The sequence below is a fragment of the Pelodiscus sinensis genome, chromosome 21 (genome assembly GCF_052426305.1).
Source record: "Pelodiscus sinensis isolate ZL-2025 chromosome 21, ASM5242630v1, whole genome shotgun sequence".
In the NCBI taxonomy this organism is placed as follows: domain Eukaryota; kingdom Metazoa; phylum Chordata; order Testudines; family Trionychidae; genus Pelodiscus; species Pelodiscus sinensis.
In genome coordinates, this window is record NC_143072.1 from 1357598 (window position 1) to 1380651 (window position 23054).

The 23054-nt window shown below is 41.7% G+C and overlaps 1 protein-coding gene across 6 annotated transcripts in view; it reads right to left on the bottom strand.

Moving 5' to 3' along the window:
• CUX1 (cut like homeobox 1) overlaps window positions 1-23054 on the bottom strand; it is a 398058-nt gene that overhangs the window by 310203 nt on the left and 64801 nt on the right. For all 6 annotated transcript variants that reach the window (XM_075904409.2, XM_075904408.2, XM_089772231.1 and 3 more), the window contains exon 2: window positions 12479-12589. In XM_075904409.2, the coding sequence (XP_075760524.1) occupies window positions 12479-12589 (111 nt within the window). The remainder of the gene's footprint in view (window positions 1-12478; window positions 12590-23054) is intronic.

The window sequence follows — 23054 nt, forward strand, 5'->3', positions numbered from 1 at the left end:
TAAAAATGGGACTCAGGAGCCTAAACAATATAGGAGCTTTTGGGAGTCTTTTCACATTACCATCTTTTGCTAAGCACAGGTGTAACAGTTTAAAGTGTGCTTAAGAGTATTTTTTTCATCCTTCTCAAAAAGATGGACATCTTTTGCCAACATTCATTCAACAAACAATCAAAAACTATTTTAATCTTTTTCTTTATCAAAATGCAAGTGATGGTTTTCAGTCTGTCTTTAATCAACGTCATAGCTCTTGCACTGCATACTATGCCTATCTGTCCTATATACACCACTGTGGGTCAAAGACAGGCACCAATGTTAAAGTTTAACAGTCTTGGTTTTGATAATCTGTCATCCTCATTCTTTCAATTTCTTTAGGAAAAAAATACACATTTCATTCTATTTCACATTACTGCAGCAACTCTAGGCTTCCAGATAATTATTTTAAAATACATGCACAACATTTATCTGACAGTCAGGAGTGACAAACTTCGGTCATTCTAGATAACTGGCAACATGCATTTAAAAATAAAACAAGATAATTCACCTGACAGACAGTAGCTTCAATAGAAGCCATTTCAGTTTGCTGGGTAAATATGTAGTTAGGCTAGAACAAGCTCCTGAGGAGGATTATAAAACAACTACCTTAATATATATTTACTCAAGAGACATCATCCTTCCAGTCTTTTGAGAAAGTGGTATGTATTTTAAGTTATTTAAATAAGTATTTAACAAGAGGGAACAGTCATTTTTCCTGCTAATTGATTTAAAATTAACCAAATAAAGCTTTATAACTTTTTAAAGGCACAATTATTTACCCAGTAGGAAACCTACTCAGACTATTTAGGAAAAAAAAAAGACACAGTAAAAATCTGTATGAAATGTAATTACTGTGCATTTGCACTAGCCAATTTAATATCTTGGATAGCTTTTTCATTACAAAATAATTAAAGCAATTAGACAATATTGTACACTAGCTTGCACAATTTTTGGTTTTGCCATATAGTAAATAAAGTCAGAGTATCAAGGGAAAACAACATCCAACAACAGTTTGATTTTCTAATGTGTGTATAACAAACATAGCTATTACCCACTCCAAATCTTCTATCTGGTGTTATAATCAGTGCACTACCATGAAACACAATACGTATTGGGCCAGATTTCCCAAGTTTGTCCTGAATACCAAAGTGCATACATTGACAAGTGTTTAATTTCTGCACACAAATACCTAATATGAGCATTTAGGTGCAGATCCAGCAAAGCATTTAAACACATGCTTAACTTTCAGTATACGAGAAGTCCCATTGAAGTCAAGATAGATTAGGACCAAAAGTCAGTCATTTATGTGAGCACGTGACTGTCCATACACATAGGAATATATGATTTGCACATATGGTTAGACAATTACATACAACTAAAATATGACCTCATATTTATTCCAAAAGATTAGTGAGGTGTTACAACATACTACAATAACTTCTCTGAAAAGTTAATAAAATGTGTTTGAAGTTGTAAAAGTGGGACTATAGCTGTCAGTGTCTCAAATTCCGAAGCCACACTTTAACAGTTTTAAATAACAACAAGGCTTGTGATTAGGGATATAATAGTGTAGTCGATTAACCGATAAGCAAAAGCTTATAGATTAATGCTATAGACTACACGTATTTCCCTCCCCTCCCCAACCAGTATTTTTTAGCAGGCTGGCCAGCAGCCTCCTAGCTCAGTTCTGGCTCATGCCGGATCCAGTATATACCCTTGCTGTGGCTCTGCATTTAAAGTGTATTCAGAGCTGGGTTGGCAGACAGCTGCTCAGTTCTGGTTCGCAACTGGTCTGAGAGCTTAGACCTGCCCCTAGACGGGCTGCTGCCATCCCGCACTGCTGCCTCTTCATCACTGACTAGCTTCCACCTGGCACCCTGCGCTGCTGATGGTCCTCCCCCCCCCCCCGCCCCCCCCGGGACCATAGAAGAGTTAACAAACTGATAAGAATTTATGAGATTACTCGACTATTCAATGAACTGATATTTAACATCCCTGCTTGTGATCATGAGAGGCACTGAAATTTGCCTCTGTCAGGAGCCTTCAATTTAGGAGGAAGATGGAAGTTACAGGAGCAGTCATTGATTAGGTTAACTACTGCATACGTGTAACGATTCTATTTACAAGTCTTTATTAGATTTTATAACAAAAGTTCTTGTAGAGTTTTGTTTTGCTTGTTTTGTTCTTTGGGTGAGTTTGTTCAGAAATAGGTCATGCACATATTAGTAGGATCCACGCACTGATTATTATATTAAATTTTCCTTGCAACCTGCCATCATAAGGGCTTGATTATTTTACAGAAGCGAATATGTAGCAAAACAATAAAAACACTTAATTTTAACTGCAGTGGCATGACTGCGCCAGGGCCATGAAAAGTAGATCTTGCGTTCTTTCAGAAACTGCCATAACACAAACTAACAGTATGCCTATCGCTTTCTTAAATCTAAGATATAGTGATTGTTAAAAGACTACTTAAATGCTACAGTTTCTGCTCTGAAAGAGATCCAGAAACCAAGTGAGTTAATTTCCATGATTAAGAAAATATATATGTATATTTCCACACTTAGTTACAGACAGTAACAAAAGCTCAGTAATAAAAAAAGTTCCACAAAATCCCTGGAATTGTTCCTGCCAACTAAAACATCTACTACTATGAATTTAGTAATGGGTTATGCAAACATAAATTACCAGCCCAGACATTTTAAAAGGAAAAAAAAGTTGATTTATTGTCACATTGGAGACACAGCAGAATGGAAGCGCAATTTCATTTTTCCATATATTCATCAACATTGCAGATGTGTTAATGCAAAAAGAATTCTAAAATAAAAATTACTCTCAACTCCTCTACTTCTCATGTGTCATCTAATTTACATTAAAAATTGTTACCAAGGGGCTTGTTTCTTACAAGTGAGACATATACAAAAGACGATCTGTGGAAACAGATACTTATGCACAGCTGAGCTACAAATAAGCTTCCAAACAGTCAGCCTCTCCACATTTCGACAAATGATAGTTATGAAAAAAATGCCTAAAGTGAATTCACTTGTCTTAAACAGACAATCCAAGGAAAATAGCAAAACTGTGATACCTAGCCTCTCGTTCATGATTGGCCATATTTTTACTTTAATATATTAATCACAGCCTACTTCTAGTTTAGCAGATGTGACTTTTTCATGTATCTGCTGTCAGAAGGAGCAAAAAGAATTTTTTCTTGCCAGCACCCATTAAGAGTTGTTCCTGACAGACAATGTGATAAGTTTAATGAGAACAACATGTTCTTTTAATTAAATTTTAAACTATGGCACCTGTATGACCTTAAGGTGATCCACTGGGTGAAATGAGATAGATTTATATCATGTCTGTCCTCAAAAGAAGAAAAATACACACAATTAAAAGTTTAATTATCTTATTCTCCTATTATTCACACACCAGAAAGAAGAGTAGGCCTCTTGCTCTGTATGTATTACAGAGTGAGTGAGTGTGTACAAAAATCCAACTCCTCTCCCTCCAGCCCTCCCGCCCCCGCAGGTCTGGCCTAGGGATGTATGGGAGTAGTAGGCTACTCGCATCCCCCAACCCCACACACACTTTCTGCCTCTGGATCAGAGGCAGCAAGGAGGTAGCAGGAGCTGGTGATGGGGGGAACCAACTTAAAAGCCAGTTCTTCCCAGCACTGTCTCTGCAGTTCCGCCTGCCCCACACCTCACTGCAGGGGAGACAGGGAGAGGAGTTGCAGCTGCAAAGCAACCCGTGTCTGTGGGGGGTCCCAGCAGTAGGCAGCCTGCCCCCCCACTCCAGCTCCTACTGCATTTTAAATTGCAGAGCCACAGTGAGGTTTGGTCCTGCACCCAGCATGAGCTGGGACTGAGCCTGGCTGCCTGCCCCCGCCTGCCTCCTACTACATTTTAAAAGCATAGTCGCAGTAGGATTTGGTCCGTGCTCAGCATGAACTGGGACTGAGCCAGGCTGCCTATTGACTAATCAAGTAGTCGATAAAAATTCTATTGACTACTTCCACGTTTCTCAAACTGTGGGCCCCCCCGTCCATGGGCTCGCAAGCAACTTAGAGGGGGGTCACGGTATCACAGTTTGAGAACCCCTGGGCTACCTGATTAATTAAATACCTGTCTCTTAACATCTATAGTCTAGCCATGTTCTAGTAGTTTCAATATGATTTAGGAACTTAATTTCCCCCTTAAATTGGATAGAGCTATCGCCAAACTTGTCAATCACATCATTCTTTTTTCCCCATACAAGCCACACCTTTACTCAATCTTGGGAGTAGTAGAGGTTTACTGGAAGGTGCTGACTGCCTTGCCAAATCAGGGTTTTATTCACTTTCAAGATCAAACTGTGAAAATATATTCCCTTTTTAAAATCTTCCCTACTTCCACCCCCATTGTTCACCCTGTGCATAATACAAAAGTTCATCTATAGGAAGGCTAAGAAAAATATATAACTCTCAAACCCTCACAGGTTTTATTTTTAAATTTCATATCATTGTTCAGTGATACGAATAATCTACGAACACTTCAATACTCACCTTAACTCTTACATATTTGCTTATTAGTTCGTTCCTCTATAAACCACAGCAAAACAATAAAACGGTCCCATCATTCTACTTGACATGAGTGAAAAGGCAAACCCTTCTACTGATACTAATGAAGACGTTACTGATATCACTAAAAGAAAAACTGCATACCTTTACTGCCAAAAGTTTGCACTTAATCAGAAAAAGTTTTTTGAAACAATAAATACACAGGTCCAAAGGAGAAATCAGTCTGCATCTGTAGCTCAGTTTCAGGTTTTTCCTCGGGTGGATAATCACCATCAACCAGGATGGTGCACAGTGAATCAAATTAACGGCTTTCATTCAAACAAAAAAAGACCGAGGTACATTAAGACACAGACTTCAGAAAGCAAAACAACCACTATCTGATATATCTTATGTATTCCTAAGATCCTGACGGAATGTTGCAGTAAAACTCCATTGGTCCGGCATCCAATGCTCCGGCACTCCTGATGGTCCGGCACCATCAGGAACTCAGAAGCAGCCGGACAATTGGAGCTGCTCTGCACCCGGCTTCCCCGATTCTGCCGCTGCTGAAACTGACCAGCAGCTGAATCGGAGAAGCTGGGGGCAGAGCAGCTGGGGTGCTGCCGGGTTGGTCCTGTAGTGCTGCCCCTCGGGGCTGCGGGACCAACCTGGCAGCACACCAGCTGCTCTTGGGGACGCCTGGAGCAGAGCAGCTGGGGTGCTGCCGGGTTGGTCCCGCAGCGCCGAGGGGCAGCGCTACGGGACCAACCCGGCAGCACCCCAGCTGCTCTGCCCCAGGCATCCCCGAGTCAGCCACTGCTGAAACTGATCAGCGGCTGACTCCGGGAAGCCCGGGGCAGAGCTGTTCTGGTCCTAAAGATGCCGGATTATCGGAAGCTTACTGTACTTTCCAAGGGCAACTACATTACCACCCAACAGAATCTCCATTTATTTAGAAGAGAATTTGAGATCGGCAGGGGGGCACATTCCATTCATGTGCTCATTTCTTTAGTCTGCTGGCAACTTCTAATATCCTATTTCCCAAATCATTTTGAAACGGTTTCACTCTGAGAATGCACCTATGCTAGACGTGCTAAAGGCTCCCCACTGTACTACCACATCCCTGTTGATCTCATCTTTAATCAGCTTTAGAAAACAGAGAAGTCAATTTTGGCATTAAAACCCTTACCTCCTAAATCTTACTGATGGAACATATATTCAACCTGGCAACAGGGAAAGGCAACAATGAAGAATCAATGATTCAACTGATCCTCTGAAGGGGCCTGTGATCAAAGTAGCAAGCATGCAGAAAGCACTAAAGAATCAGAGGACAAGCTCCTTCAGATTGTAAGTTCCTTTATGCCAAGTCTCTCACTGATTCTGCATGTCTCACAAAGTGACACCACAAAACTGGTATTGACACCACTTCCTGATACCAACTGGTCCACTCATCTTTCTTTCCCTCTCATTTTGCTTCTTCCCCCCCCTCCCACTCCATCAGATAAATATAGGAACCTCAGAATAGCTAATAAAAAAAGTCTCAAGCGTAGTATTTTAGTTACAACAGAAACCGATTTTAATCTTAATACAAATTTAGGCAAAAACTATCTCTAGTCCTATCTGTATAAATGGTAAGTTGAACTGATAGAGATTTTTTCTGATTTTAAATTATCAAAACGAACTCCACTCAAAGTAAATAACGAATGCCAGACTATCTACAAATACCCTGCGGTCTTGCCTCATAATGCTATAAATCAAGTGGTCCCGGCCGCAAAAAAATGTATGGTTTCTTTTTCAAATTGGAAAAATCATAGCCAGTTCCGGCTCAAAAATAGCTACTACACCTTACATTAATGTGTACACAATTTCCCCACCCTGCTGCAAAAAATCAGCTATCAACTACTAAGATTAGAAAAAAAAACTTATTTTTCCATCTCAAAACATTCTAAAATGCTTTACAGGACTATAGTTACAGGATTAGTTAGCCCCAATACTAAAGTCCAGCCACCTTCTTCAATGGAAGATTTTAATGGTACACAGTAATACTGTAAAACAGCTTAAGATAAGAGAATACTGTATCCAACAGAAACTGCACCCTGCTTCGGTCCAACAAAGTGTGAATTTGCTAGTCTTCTGGGCATAAGGCAAGACACCTTCTCTTTTACAGGGATTTAATAAGAGTAGGTGGAGAGGCAAGGAGATGAAGACTGATGGGAATGGGGTTAATTTTATTGGTCCTCTTGTCCAAGACTAAGGATGTAAGTGACTAGTCAACTGATAACAAAAGCTTATCACATAGTCAACTAGTCCCTCGACTAGTCGCTTCCCCCCTCCCTTGCTACCTCTATTGGGGGGAAGTAGGAGTCAGTGCTGGGAGGAGAGGGAATGGCTTAAAAGCTGGTTCCCTTCAGCAACGTCTCCGCAGGGGGCAAAGGGGCAGCAGGACCGGGCGCGAGCTGGCTATCAGCTGATTCCCGGCTCACACCCAGTCCCAGACGCCGCATCTCTGCTTCTTAACTATATTAAATATTAAAAGCTGCCAGAAGCACAGCAGGGGGGACCCAGCTAAAGCCATGACATGATTCCTGGCTTGTGTTGGGTCCCTCCTGCTACACTTTAGCCTTTTAAATGTATTAAGAGACTCTTGGCTCTTAGAAGGCAGAGCGGCAGTAGGGTTAACTCCCAGGCCGGGAGCTAACCTCTCTGCAGCTCCCCTGCTTATTGACTAGTCAATGAATAATCAACTAATCAACTAGTCGATGGATTTAACTACATTTAACATCCCTATCAAAGATGTTTAACATTATTACTTACATGCAAAGTCTTGGCTCAATTATTTATATCTAATTGCATTTTGAAATGTCTCCTATGTTTTAAAATTACTGTGAAGCACCTAGAGCATGGGTTAGTTTTCATAAGGTACATAAATGTAAGTAAGCTCAATGGAATTACCCAACTAGGAATTTGGACAGGAACTAGAGAGCAGTCTAATGATCAGCATCAGGAAATCCCCCGGCCTCATGCCAAGAATTACTAACAGGTATGATTGGGACTATTTAGAAAGGACATGATTAAGAGGATATATGATCAAACTAGACAAAATAATGAATATTATCTTCTAAATTACCTTTTCTACTTGTACTTAAATTGTAAACTTTTTAGGACAAGGCCTGTCTTTTGTTTTCTATATGTACAGCACTTAGCAAAATTAGTCCACATCCATGACTGGGGCTTCTATGCACTACAACACTACAAATAAGTAGTAGTAAAATACTGAACAAGGGACATTCTGTGATTATGGAACTCAATGCCACATGATCACTTTGAAGCCAAGAGCCTTGTAAAAATTTTAAAAAAATAGACAATACAGATGAGAACAGCCTTTGTTACATTACACTAGAAAAAAATATTTTCCCCTAAAAGACAGAGCCTCTACGCTTCAGAGTATAAGCAACTCACTCACAGACACGGGTTATGAAAAAACTTCTGTTATGTTAAGGTTATTCTTTAACTAGTAATTACGGGGTTTCATGCTCCATTCCCAGTTACTGTATCTTTTCCTAACTCAATGGCTACTGACCACTGTCCTATATGGATCAGAATCAGACTTTAAGCTGATCTGGCACGACAATTCATGTGATCTTGCATACAATAGTTTAACTATTTCAGATCTATGATTAGATAACCCAACCTCTGAACCTTAGGCCTCCTCAGCTGCTGCTCACAATGAAGTACAACTAACCAGACTTTTAAAATTCCCCAGTTGCATCTCTGAAATGCAGAAATAGGATGTTGAAAATTACAAGTTTTGAGAAGGTAAAAGCTCTCCTTCTGAAATTAAATAAAGCTTTGGAAATTTACTGTAAGCCTCTAGTTGCAACTCCAAACATTCCCAGAATACACATTGCTTCTCTGAAGTGTGCTCGTGACAATACCAGTCAGAAACAATTGCTAGTATCACACTCCACATTTATTCCTGAAGCCATGGAAAGGAGGAAAGTTTCTCAAAAAGGAAAATGCCCAATACATTACTTTTCTATCTGAGTTGATATTCCATAGGTATATAAAGTTTACTCCTGGGGGCATTTTGCACTAAAAAAAATTAAGAATTCTACATTCAAAAAATAAAAATTCTGTGCATTATAAAAAATTCTGCACATGTAATTTGCAAAAATAATGCTACATAAATCACACCAGTTTCAATCATTTTGGTATTTCAAAATACGTCAGTAAGTATGTCTGTAACAATACAAACATACTCAAAAATGAGCCCAAGATTAGAGAATTAAAGAAACCCTTCTGACAACCCAGTTCCTTTTTCTCTGCCCTTTTCCATTTCCCCTCCACACAGAGCCCAGGCGGGTGGCCTGACACCCACACCCTCCTCTCAGCCCAGCCGTAGGTCCCCTTCAGCCTAGATACCAGCACTTCCTCTCCCTCAGAACCTAATCAAATGCTCCCCTCACACCCGCCACAATTCAGATACCTCTTCCCCAAGAGGCCAGCCATGGTTCTCCCAGCCCAGACAGCCACCTTGCTCCCCAAGCCCGGAGGGAGAAACAAACTGACTTGCAGTTGTGCACAAATTCATTGAATTTTTGAGGTTTAGGATAGGTCTCCATCCCCCAGTTTTTTTAAGTGAGGAAGCAGTTGGAATAAAATCCCTTTCCTTGATACAGAATGGGAACTAGTTCCGTAGTACCTATTTGAAGGAAGTGGCATACCTCTAGCTGTAGGAAGTGCTCATGAGAAGGATCCCTGAAGAGAGACAGAGAGAGAGGAACAGGACAGCGTACCCTGAGCGTACAGTCTCTAGTACCCACTGTTCCATTACATCGTCCATGCCTTACAGAATGAGTAGAAGTGATGGCCAAATAGGCAGGCAAGTGATTTTATTATTGCTGATTCTGGGGACAAGTTCTTCAGACACTCGGCCAAAGCTTCAAAATTGGGCTTCAGACATGGAGAGCTGAGATGCCCCAGGTTGGGTGTGTGGGGACTGACATCCTTAGGAGTGCTGTTTCCATCAACAAAATCCATGGCAATTCAACCACAGGTTGAAAGAGGTGTCAAGGATGGGGTGTAATGCCATCTCTTGTTGGATGGAACATAGATACCCAGTGGGCAGAGCATAGCACGAGAGTCCTTCATGCAAACAGCCACCCCCTGTTGAATGGGAGGTCTTCAACCTCGAGCAGAAGCACCTGGGGGAATTCCTGAGGAGGCCCTATGCATCATAACAGCTGTGGTGGTGGTTCGGGCCACTACATCAACAACATCCATAGCCGCCTGTAGGGCTGCTCAGGATAATTTGATCCTCTGATAATAAATTGTAGTTGGGGGCACTTGTGGTCTGACAGTTCATCAGCAAGCTTTGATAGCTTAGTGTAGTTGGAGTAATCTTAGTTGGCCAGGAGAACTGCATAGTTTGCCATGCAGAACTGGAGGGTAGGAGATGAGTATATTTCTGCCCAAATATGTTTCTTATCCTGGGGTGTGGATCGAAACTGTGGTTGTTTCAATTGATGGCATCAACAAGAGAATTTGGCTGTGGATGGGAGAAGTAGTCCATGCCTTGGCTAGGACATAGTATTTTCTGTCTGCATATTTGTTGGTGGGGGGAGAAGAGACGGGTGTTTGCTAGATGGTTTCTGCAGGCTCCAGGAGTACCTCGTCAATGCCAACCCAATTGTGGTAAGCATAGCCTGTGTGAAGATGCCAGTGCTGGAAGAGTCTGAACAGGAGCCGGGGCATTGGCACAAGGCGTACAGGAACCAGCTGGCCAGATGAAGGCACATAGGTTGCCAAAGCCAGATATGGACCTCGAGTATAAGTGGCAGCTTCAGCTCTGGCCCTGGTGGAAGGCACAGAGGGTCCAAAAGAGCCTTTGGGCTGGGGTTTGCCACTGTCAGAGCTGAGGCTGGTGTCCTCTTCTGTGGGACCTGGAACTTTTGCTGGATCCGGACCAGAAGGACTCTGCTTCCAACTCCAAGGACTTGGCATATGAGGGCATATGAGGACCAGGTAGCAGCGGAGCCTGTATGTACTGGAACAATGCTCCCCTGCCCATACTCAAAGAAGTGGACATGCTATCCCTGTTTCAGACTGAGGCAGTTAAGAACGAACTGTGGGTGAGTTTGCATGCAAAGCCTGATAAAGCCTTGGTTCAGGGCAGGAGAATACCAACAGCACACAGGCAAGTGAATGGACACTATTATACAAATCTATGATAAAAGGTGTACAGTGCATCTGTGCACTGACAGGAATACCCATTGGGACACAACATATTAGTATAGAAGTAATTCTTCTTCAAATCACCTGAGGAAGCACAGGTTGACACTGGCACATCTAAGCTACTTCCTCTGTTCCTGCAAGCAGTAATTACGTCGCAAGCTTGCTATGTCTGGTTACAATTACAGTAGCTACTTTCCTCTCTTTTTCAACCCACTTTATTTTTGAATTCTGACAAAGAAAGCAGAGTACGATGAAGGACTATGATATTTCTGTTCAAAATAAGAGACGACAGAAAAAAAGAGGAGACGACAGGAAAAAAAAGATATTACAGCAATGGAGGAAAGAGGGAAAAGGAACACTGAGAAATCTATACAAGTTCCAGGAGAATGTGATGGCTGTGACTTAAAGAGAAATGAACCCAAGCTGTAAAAGTCAGAACAGATCCAAACTTCCCCAAATATTGAGGACAATCCAAAAATCATTTTTTTGCATCTAATCCATCTCTACTTCTGAAGAAAAGGAAAACATTCTTTACCAATTAGTGAACAAAAGGTTTAGTACTGTGTTTTTATTTTTTAAAAATATTAAATTCTACTGCAATATGATTAACATGGTAAAAACCTTTCACTTACCTGTGTGTGTCTTGTCTACTGCAGAAGCAAGCCACAGACTTGAAAAGCCAAGTGGGAAAACAATGCCTATGTAATAATACAGGGCTTTCCTCTGAGCATTAGCAGCCACACAATCTACTAAAAGTTTACTAAGAAACATCACACAATGCATTTTAAAAGCACCTTTTTCAGTAAACTTCTGTTTGATAAAAATACAGTTGTCGGTGTGTGAGAAAGTTTGCCAGGGACAGCTCTCCAAATAAGCCAACAAACTGTTAAATGCACAAAGTCATTTTTGCAGTCTCAGGAATCTGAAGTTTTATTCTTTATAGAATAAAGGGTCAGAAAAACATAACATTTTCAGAATACACATATGAATCTTCCATCAACATCCAGAAACTTTGCCTATTTGAAAAATCAGCCCTTGAAAAGATGTTTATCCCTGATGTGTCTCGCCTGTCTCTGTACTTCCATGGCTCCCTCCACAGCTTTGCCCCTTCTGACCAGTGGATATAGAGCTAGGCCAATGATTGCTCAGCAGTAGGGCAGACAAAAAAAAACTTATCCACGAAGGCAATGGTATAACTCCATTTGATCCCCGTGAAAACACGAGCCAATTCAGAGCACAGCTGAAATTTCACCCTTGATCTATGTATAAGGAGTTAAAAGGCCAGATTCTATTTGCATGAAAGAGTGATAAAGTTTGAATGACCATTTAAAAAATATTTTTGCAATGTCTCTGAGTTTTAGATGATTATGAAATGTAAACAAGCCATTTGTGTTAAGCATGGTATTCAAATGTAGACCCCACAAAAAGTCAATTCTTATTTCAACAATTATAGAACACTCAGTCTAGACAAAGAGTCTCCATATAATTCAGTCACAATTAAGATAATTAAGCAATACACTAAAGAAAATCCTTCAATCACATTCACTCAATCTAGTTTATTTCACATTTATTATATATATTTACCAAATATATAAAAAATAAACTAACAAGTGCCTGCTAAAAATGTACTACATCAAGGAAGTCAAATGACTGTTAAGTAGCTTTTCCCCTTACCTCTGGAGTGTTTTTCTTGAACTCACGACTTTGCTCAATAAGCTTTTTTCTAGACTGCTCACTTTCATCTTGTCGGTTAGCCAATAATGTTGCTGTGGCATCAAGCTCTCTCTGTCAAAGAAAAAGAAAAGAAACAGCAAGATTGTAACTGCTCTTAGTTGAAGAGAAGGTAATTTATTCCAAATAAAAAAAAAAAAGGACTTTATATCTACTCATCTCAAAAGAATGTCCAAAGTCTAGTTTACAAATAAAGTAGTACAGAGCAAAGATACCAGCCTTCTGAAATTACATCTCTTGAATGTAGTTAAGCTCTAAGTGCTACAGCCTGGGAATTCTTTCTTTAAACCAAAAATGACTATTTGCATTTGGGGGGAGGGGAGCAGAGGAAAGTCAAGCAGATGTTCTCAAAACATTTAGGGTTATAACTCAGTAAGGTAATATAGTAAATTACCAACAGTAAACCGGTTATATATATATATATATATATATACACACCTGCATTATATACTTGCATAATAATTCCCAAATCAAACTAACATAGTATGTCTACTTCAAGTTCAGTACAGTTCCATTTTTCAGTGGCTTACATCACCTGCTTCCTTTGCTGACTTTGGAAACACTCTCTGGTTTAGTTATTCTGAATGGAAATGCCCCCTCTCAATAACCGAAGTACAAGTTCCTCCAACATGTCAATGTATTACGGCTTTTCTTCAGAGTTATTTTTAAGATCACAAATAGCTCATTGGGATCATTATGTTCTATATAGAGAATTTTTTTTTAATTTAGGAGATCCCATTTGTAGTTACACCTTTGCTGATTATTTTCTACCAGCAACACAATATCCTTTGTCTACAGTCATTCTTTATGAATACCAGAATAACTTCCATCAATTTATAGTAAACCAAACTACCAAGATAGATGTCACACTTACAGGCAAGCTTTGACCATGTACTTTCAACATACTATCCACCATCCTATATTTCAGCCAAGTCTACACTGGCACTTTACAGCACTGTAACTTTCTGGCTCAGGGGTATGAAAAAGCACACACATCCAGAGCACAGCAAGTTACAGCGCTGTAAACCGTCAGTGTGAATTAGTTAAATTTAGATTAATAGGCTAATTGAATAGTCGATGCAATTTGCATCAACTATTCAATTAGTTGATAATGGCTGTTGCTACACTTTAAAGGCGAAAGTTATGGGAGGAGCACAGGGCTAATGGGGGACTCAAGCAGTCCCCCGCTGGCCCCGTACTGCCCGCGGCGTTTCAAAGTGCTAGCATGGCATGGAGGCCAGGGTCAGCTGGGGACTCTGAGTCCCAAGTTGACCCCAGGTTCCATGCAGCACTGTAGCTTTAAAACTCCACAGGGAGTCCGGTGTCAGGTTCCTTGGCTCCACGCAGCACTGCTGCTTTGAAGAACCCCTCAACCCCCTTTCTTGTTGCCTCTTTCTGATAAAGGCAGCAAAGGGGGAGGAACGACCACAAGCATGCTGGGAGAGGTCTAGTGCTCCTGCCACAGCCACCCTTTTAGTTAAAAATGCAGTCATGAATGCACTTTAAACTGTCATATATAGAAAAGCCTTCATCTGTATTCAATACCACACTTAAATTAAGCCATGCTGCATTACATGGGTCATTTATCAGTACATAAGCCAACATTATCCAAATCATTCTGCAGTGTTTTTCTTTTGCAAAACAGGTTGGACCTCTCTAGTCTGGTAACATCTGGATGTCCACTTATCATGGGTGTGGCCAAGTTTCCTGCAATCCCATATAGTTTGTTTATACTACAGCTACCAGTCCCGGCTCTCAGTGTTCTGTGCTGTTATTTAGCTATAATTTACCCTTAAACGTCTAAGAGCCCAGCAAGCCGTGGAGTGTTGGTAAAGCTGCTAGTCAATACTGACTTCCTGTGGTTTGGCAAATTCTCTGGTTTGGCACCCATCAGGTTCCAAGGGTACTGGACCAAAGAAGTCCAACCAGTATTTGAATGTTATATTTATAACTTTTCCACTCAGATACGTGCATCATTTCCACTTAAGTCAACAGGCACTATATTGATATTTTTATGAAGAAATATGGCCATATTTTTCTTTTAATTGATTTGACAATCTCATGTTCACAAAAAATGAGAAAAACTACTTGCTAGAGTGAGGCATAATTTAGGTTTTGGGCCATCTTCTCCACATAACTCTGCCAAAATACCTTGCTCCTAACTACAAAGCCTCTGCTATTCTCCTGGGCAGAAATTACCAATGCTATGAAACTGAACAAAAGATGATTTAGATAGAAGTAAATATCAATTAAAAAGTCAGACTGACACAACAAGATGAAAAATAAAAAGCCAGGATTTTAGCTCTTTAGCCTCTCAAGTTTGTGAGAAAAATCCCAATTAAAATTATTGGCTCTCTCGTGGTGGTCCTGCCACCTTTCTGTTACTTCTAAGCCTAAACTAATTTAACAAGTACAAAACAGACTAGGTTTACAGAGGTGTGTGTGTGTATAAATTATTTTACAGGATTCTGTAAGTCAAACCGGGGGAGGGGGTACGGAGGGGGGAAGCAAGGGTCTGAGATTTTTCTTTTGCAGTGACCAATTCAGAAGGATTTCAATATTTTTTTCTTAGTTTACACCGCCTCACAGATGTCTTAAGTTTCTTACTGTTACAGATACAGAACAATTCATTTAATCTTAAAAAATATGATCTGGCTGAAACTAGAACCATGCTTGAGATAATGATACAAATACCCACATAGCACTTTAATAAACCCTCAATATTTCTGACTTTTTGGAAAATTTTAGGGTAATATGTCCAACAGATTCTGGTTTGGAATTCTAGAATAGATCTGAAGTCTATTGCAGAGAAGAGGGAAATACTTAACAGTTGGATAAGCTACATTTGAAATTCATCCCAGTTAATTTTGTGCAAGATAAAAGAGCAACAGAAACGAATGTGGTTAGACACTACTATAAAAGAGCAATAACTGCTAAACAGAAGGCTTTTCAAAAAATAAAAATAAAATCTGGTAAGAACAGTGATTTGGATATCTATATTTTAGAAATAAGCAGAAGTTAAAAGCAAGAAGAAAAACAGATGACATTGAAGAGAATTGTAATAAATAAATCAAACAAATGCTGTCTACTAAGAAGTATTAGTAATGAATTAGAAAGCAAGAATAGAGAAGTAGCAGATTTGTCAAAACAGTTTTTTGTTTCCAATTTTAGAGAAGAGGAAGAAAGTGAAGAACTGCTTCAGACAGGTCTTATTTTGCACTATGAAAGTAGTTAGATCAGGGGTAGGCAAGATATGGCCAGGGATCCTTAGCACAGAGCAGCTATAGCCAGTTTCCAGCCAACAGGAGCTGGGTATTTTTACTGGAGGCCAGGGTAGTGTGCAAAGCCTCCTCTCTCTCTCTCTCTCTCCCCCTCCCCCCAGCCTGGAGCAGAGCCTCTTGGAGCAGCCAGTCAATTAGCATGGGACTGCAGCAGACAGGCAGGGAGCCAACCTGCTTAAGTGTCTCCCAGACTGAGCCTGCCTCTGGCATCCCACCCCTTGTTTCCCTCCCCCCCCCCACCGCCCATCTACCTGCCCCAGGCCTCCAACCCTCCTCCTGCCCCAAGTCATCACCCAAACCCTCTGAACCCACTCTACCCACCCCCTCCAGATCATAACTCCCTCCTAGAAACCTGAAACTCCTCCTACACGCCTCCCCAGGACCCATATCCCTTTCCTGACCTTGCACCCCATTCTTCTGTCCCAGATCATTACTAAAGAACACCATCCTCCTTCATAACCCCCTCCTTCACTCAAACTCTCAGAACCCACATCATCTCCTGAACTCCAGTCCCCTACCTCATGCTCCCACCCTCCATCCCAGACCCCACAGTAGGGTGCAAAGTCCATTTATTGAAAAAACTAGCTGTGCATTGGGTGCAACAATACAATAATCATGGAAGATTTTCCCACAGTTGTGGCATGCATAGGAATATTTAAGACAACACTGGGATTGTTGAATAATTCAACATATGGTATTGAATTTTGCTTGTAAGAGACAAACTACAGAGATAAACTTCTGATCCCCAAACCTTCTAAGAAATGTGTGGCCCACCAGCCATAACAATAGGTTCTTAGTAGCCAATAAGAGAAGATTTCAGATTACAAAGACAGAAAAGTAGTGGAGGCTCCATTAAAGTTGCAGGATGCTAAAATCTCGGACTGAATAATCTTTTGGTGTCCAACAATTCCCTGAAACTTTGAAGCCTAAAGCTGTCAACATTAAAAGCAACAGAACTCAAATCACAAATGTATTATACTGGGCACCAAACTGTGGCCTTGTCTACACTGGCATGTTTTGTTGCCAAAACCTGCCTTTTGGTGACAAAACAATGACTGTGTTTACACTACAGGGAGATTTTTGTAGAGAAAAACACCCAGTTTGGGCAACAAAAAGCTTCCATCACTGCAAGAGCCTAGTCTTTTCCCCTCCCTTTATTGTCGACAGAGCCAATGTGGACTCTGCTGTTTGTTTTGTCCAGAGAACTGGCTTCCACCAATATCCCACAATGCCTGCCCTGATGGCTGTACTCAGTGTTTTATAATCTCTGCTGCCCTGCAGGCATTAGCCCTCCCCCTTTCAAAGCTTCGGGAAGTATCTGACATCCGAGCGATCTGCTCCATTTGGGGAACAAAGAGCAAGTCATTGGAACACTTCTTCCTGTTCTGCACTGCTAGCCACATCTAGCATCTATGCACCTGCTTTTCTGGCCAACACTTCTTCAAGGAATTTTATTTTTGAATTTCTTAAGAAGTGTATTTGCATTGGAGCTTGTTCATGCAGTAAAACGAATACATTATTCTCTCTCAGCCACACCCAACCCCCTTGTTTTATTTATATGCATAGCAAATAAAATGCAATGAAACACCTTATTTCACTTTAACAGAAACATATTCTCATTAAGAGGAAATGGCCATTTAGTTTTCGTTTTCTGTAAAAAGTCACATCAGTTCTTTTATTCTTCAAGTCCAACCTAGGCCATGACAACTCCTGTGATTGTCAGGCCATTAGTTGTGGCTCCACTGACTTCCCCATACATTAAATAACTGCCTCTCTCCCCTAAAAAGTGAATGTTGAAAGCAGCCTTCACACAGCAGCAACAGATAGCCAACTTAATACCAGGAGGGAAAGGTCCCAAAAGGAAGGTCCTAAAACAGAGATTTCATTTGCACCATATTTAGCACTTACAAAATATTTAGTAATTATACAGTGCTAAGACCTTTATTTTTACCCCTTTTATAGATAGGGCAATTAATACACAGACAGTTTGATTTGCTCAAGGAGGCATAGCAAGTAGTAGCAAGAAACTCAGAATAGAACTAAGGAGATTCCTGATTCCCAGCCTCATAATCAATCCAGTGATCCATACTTCTTCTACCCGAGGACTTACTATATGATGGCATGCAATCAAGTAATCATTTACTAGAGGAGGTTAATCACTTGCAAAGAAAATAAAAAACCCACACAATTTAAGAGTTGTTACTCTCATAGTGACCTATGGCAAACCAAATTACAAACCAAATAATAGGCAACCATCAATCTCCTAGATCATGGTATACGTGTAAAAGGTCTAATCAGGTGCTTGATGAATAATCACGCCAAGATCTTCAATATGTATGCCTAAGCATCTTGCCTTGAAACCACTGAGACAGAGTTCAAAGGCCAGACTGAATCCAGATGCTCAGTTGTATGATTGTATCTTGTGCAAGAGAGCAACAGATTAGAACTGCTGCAGACTGCCTAACATGTCAGCGAGGACACATTTCTGTCAGAATGATTGTCCCTTAAACTTCCTCCATATGAAAAATGCCTACAAAGTAATGTGTAGCAGGAGCTTAGGTGTTAAGGCACCGTATAATCGCCTTGTCTGAAGGTTGCAACTCTGGTCTTTTATATGAGCTGCTCAGTCACAAATCGCCCCATCACATTGCCATCGGGCCCTGCTGTCGCACACAGTTTATAACCAGTGCCATGCCAAGTCAAAATAAAACAAAACAAAACACTCAACAGACCCCAGCAGTTCCTTCTAACCCTATGATACTGAAATCAACTGCAAGGTGCCAACGAAGGTTTTGCTCAGGCAAGTTGCACAAAAGAAGATGTACAGGATTTGCCTGCTGTACTGATAATACCCAGTTCATCAACAGCTGACCAGCTTGAAAAGCAAGGTACTATAATTAGTAGGGATGTTAAAAAGTATTTGGTTTGGTTTTGTGTAAATGGATAACCGCTGAAATTTTGTAAATGTGTAATCACCAATACAGATGGGAGCGCTTGCGTGGAACTGTGAGGGTTAACCAATGAGCCCAGGCGCATCGGTTAACCATTTAAACGTGTACACTGATTCATCCCTAATTAGCATGGCTCTGTTTCTCTCATGGAGGTCACTGAAGTCACAGATTCTGAGACTTTTCAGGGCCACTGTGACGTCTGCATCAGCCAGTGTCATTAAGGCTGTGCAAGCAGCTGGCCCCACAGCCCAGCCTTACTGGGCACTGCTCAGGTGGCCCCAGGTAACAGGCCTTGTCTCCCGAGTAGCAGCCATTGCAGCTGACCTTTGCCGGAGGCATGGTCCCAGGGGCAGTGGGAGCAGCCACAGCTTGGCAGCCCCTGGCAGTGTTCTCAGGGGCCACCAGTGCAGCAGTGTGGGGGCAACTCTGCAGTCAGACACATGGGTACTGCTGGAATGACTCAGGATTGGCTAGACTGGCTACTGCTCAGGTGGCCCCAGGCAGCTGGTGCCCTGGCCTCCCACCCCAGAACAGCATCCTGCTAGTCTGGATCTAGTCAGGATCCCATAGTACAAGTAATGGGCCATGAATTTTTGTTTATTGCCCATAACCTGTATGTGAGGTTTATTAAAATTACTTATGACTAAATCGTAACCTTAATTATAATCACAATAGCACCTACTCTAATAATTAAATTGCTCCTCTTCTAAGGCATTACAACGTCTCTGAGAATAAAACAAAAAATGACTATAATCATTTTATATTTGATTCCACATGGGACATATTTTTGTCCCTCTTCCTGATAGCATTAAGTGGCGTCTTTCAGAAAGCAGCACTGTCAAATGGGCAGTGTATTGTGAATGACTTAGCACCGAACCACACACAATGTTATCATGTAGTGATCACAGAAATAGGCATGGAGGAAAAAATGCCTCTTGACAGCTACAGATTACAAGTTTTTAAATCACTGCATATAGCGCATCCAAATCAGCTACGCTGAAAAAATATCAATGAATAAGAATGTAATAAAGTTCTATGGTTTTAGAACAATCAATCAATGTAAGTGATTTAATATATTATGCTGTCATTACAGGCAGTCCCCGACTTACGCGGATCCGACTTAAGTCGGATCCGCACTTACGAACGGGGCTTTCTCGCCCCGGAGGTCGAGGTGGCGGATTGCTGCCTGCGAGCTCCAGGGCGAGAAAGCCCCGTTCGTAAAGCTGCTCCCGGTGCCCCTGGTCTGCTGGAGACCGTCTCCAGCAGACCAGGGGCACCGGGACTGAAGCCGCAGCAGTGGCAGGTTCCCGCGCTTCTGAGGCTTTGCCAGAGCAAAGCCTCAGAGGCGCGGCACCCCGCTGCCGCTGCGGCTCTGCTCCCCGTGTCCCTGGTCTGCTGGGGGGGGGGGGGAGGCGCAGCTAGTGTGCCCCCCTCCCCCCAGCAAACCAGGCTTTTGTTGTGGACCCTGGGGCAGAGCAGCTGGGGTGCTGCCGATTGGTCCTGCAGCGCCGCTCTGGGCACTACTGGACCAACCCGGCAGCACCCCAGCTGCTCTGCCCCAGGCGTCCCCAAGTCAGCCGCTGCTGAAACTGACCAGCGCTGACTACAGGAAGCCGGAGGCAGAGTTGCTCTGCCCCAGGCTTCCTGGAATCAGCAGCTGATCAGTTTCAGCAGCAGCTGACTTGGGGACGCTTGGGGTTCTTAAGTTGAATCTGTATGTAAGTCAGAACTGGCGGTCAGTTTCAGCAGCGGCTGAATCTGGACGCCAGTTCCGACTTACATACAGATTCAACTTAAGAACAAACCTACAGTCCCTATCTTGTACGTAACCCGGGGACTGCCTGTAGTTAGAACTTGCTCTCAGCCAGGTGGCAGAGCAGCACTGCAATCAGGTGAGAAAGTTTTACTAACATTTTATAATATTCCTTTACTACAATTAACCTGCCTTGGATAAAGGCGAGAATTTCAATTCATCTTAGTAAGACAGTTATCATGGGACTGTACATGAAGAATAACTACCTGCCTTAAGTTCATTACTACTGTTCTCTGGTATTCAAAAGAAATTACCACTAATCAAACCCCACCTATTCAAAACTTCTTTCCTAAAAATCTCCTATGCCCAACTATTTACAGAAAATATAAATAAGTATCTGAAAAAAGAAACCCAAAGAAAATGTTTTTCTAATTACATTCCAGTAAAATTGACCTTTCTAGGGGAAGAAAGCCTAGGGAATTCTAAGTTTGAGCTGACACCTCACATGATCTTTCATGCCCCCCTAATGCATTTAGGTATTGTGGAAATATCTTAGATCACAGCATATAGCCTAACCATAGTCATCGCAGAACATGTGTTTTGGAACAGGGATGGACAATAAAAAGCTGGTAGCCCGCAGGGCTAGTCCTTGGCAGACCGCCACTACTATGTTTATCTGCACTTCGACAGGTATCAGAGGATCACAGCTCTGATTGGCCATGAATCACCATTCACAGGCAATGTGAGCAGCAGGAAGCATTGCGGACTGGGATACTGCTTCCCGCTGCTCGCATCCCAATGAGAGCTGCAATCCTCCAATACCTGCTAAGGTGCAGATAAACATGGAAGTGGGGGCCCGCCAGGGACTAATCCTGTGGACCAGATCTGGCCTGCCTGTCAGAATTTGCCCACCCCTCGTTTGGAAGGATGGAGCTGGCGTCTTAACTTGAAATTTTCTTGTTTTTATTAATGTTTTTAAAGACAGACTTGGACCTTAGGGGAAAGTTGCAGGTATATTTTACTTGATGAAATTTTCAAGTTATTACCCTCTCTAATGATTTTAACAATTTCTCTTACTTCTTCTATGTGTTACTAAAATACATGTTTAAATACTAGTTAGCAATCTCTTTACTCATCTCTTCTTCCCGAAGTCAAATCATATGGCTGGATTCATGATATACTGATATCCATAATGAATTGCTGATGTCTAATGCAGGATGAGTTCCTTGCAGGACTTTAAAGAAGAAACTGGCTAGGGAGCTTGTATTCACAAACAATTATCTATAATAACAGCAAGAGCAGAAGAAAATTACTGGTAAATTATAACAGCTCTTCATATAAATAGTTTAATCTGGAGGGGTTTTCTGGCAGAGTGTTTTCAGAGAGGGTCCTTGACTCTGAAATTTGCTTCCTCCTTGGATTGAAAGAGCCAGAGTTTGTTGACTTTGGGGACATGCTTCAAGAATTAAGACATTTTCCCAGGTCTAGAAAGGAGGAATGAATGTTGAAATTAATCCAGTTTCTATTTATTTTTGTAACATTGTTTGTATGTTAAATTATTTAGAAATTAAAATAATTAGAGACATAAGTGTGATGCAAACAAGCAACCATTTTCCTCATTCAGCTTTTAGACTTCTCAGTCTCTCAAAACAAAAACTTTCCTTAGACTTATTGGAGTTCATATCCAAACACTTAAGAATGAACAAGTTAAACAATACATTCCTTTATATTAAATACAGTATATTCCTTTGAGTTATACTATTATACTATTCACCTATTATACTACCAATACTGGGTGTCATGAATTTTAGACTTAAAGATAATTTGAGAAATTTTGAAACCTTTGGGGGAATATTTGCAATTCTTGATATTTTATCTTGATCACTACAGTTTCCTCTAAGCACCAGTTTAGATGGGCCTAAAATTGAAATGCATCTGTTGAGATGCACAGTGCAGTTTTTAATTAAACGTTCCCAGAAACATAGTGCGGATATTTTGTTGAGCTTATTTTCTGTGACATGAAAAGTTTAAGACATGCACCCAACAGAGGCAGGCACTATGGTAACAGTGTGAGTACCAATTGAGTACAGGCAGTCCCCAGGTTATGTACAAGATAGGGACTATAGGTTTGTTCTTAAGTTGAATTTGTATGTAAGTCGGAACTGGCTCCAGATTCAGCTGCTGCCACTGAAACTGACCAGGGGCTGACTACAGGAAGCCGGAGGCAGAGTTGCTCTGCCCCCAGCTTCCTGGAATCAGCCTGATCAGTTTCAACAGCTGCTGAATCTGGAGCCTGGGACAGAACAGCTGGGGCGCTGCCCGGTAGGTTCCCACAGGACCAACCCGGCAGCACCCCAGCTGCTCTACCCGAGGCGTCCCGCAACAAAAGCCTGGTCTGCTGGGGGGGGGGGCACTAGTTGCACCCCCTCCCTCCCCCAGCACACCAGGGAGACCCAAGCAAAGCCGCACAGGCGGAGGGACCCCGCCGCCCGTGTGGCTTTGCTCCTTTGCCCCCGAGCAAAGCCTCACAGGCG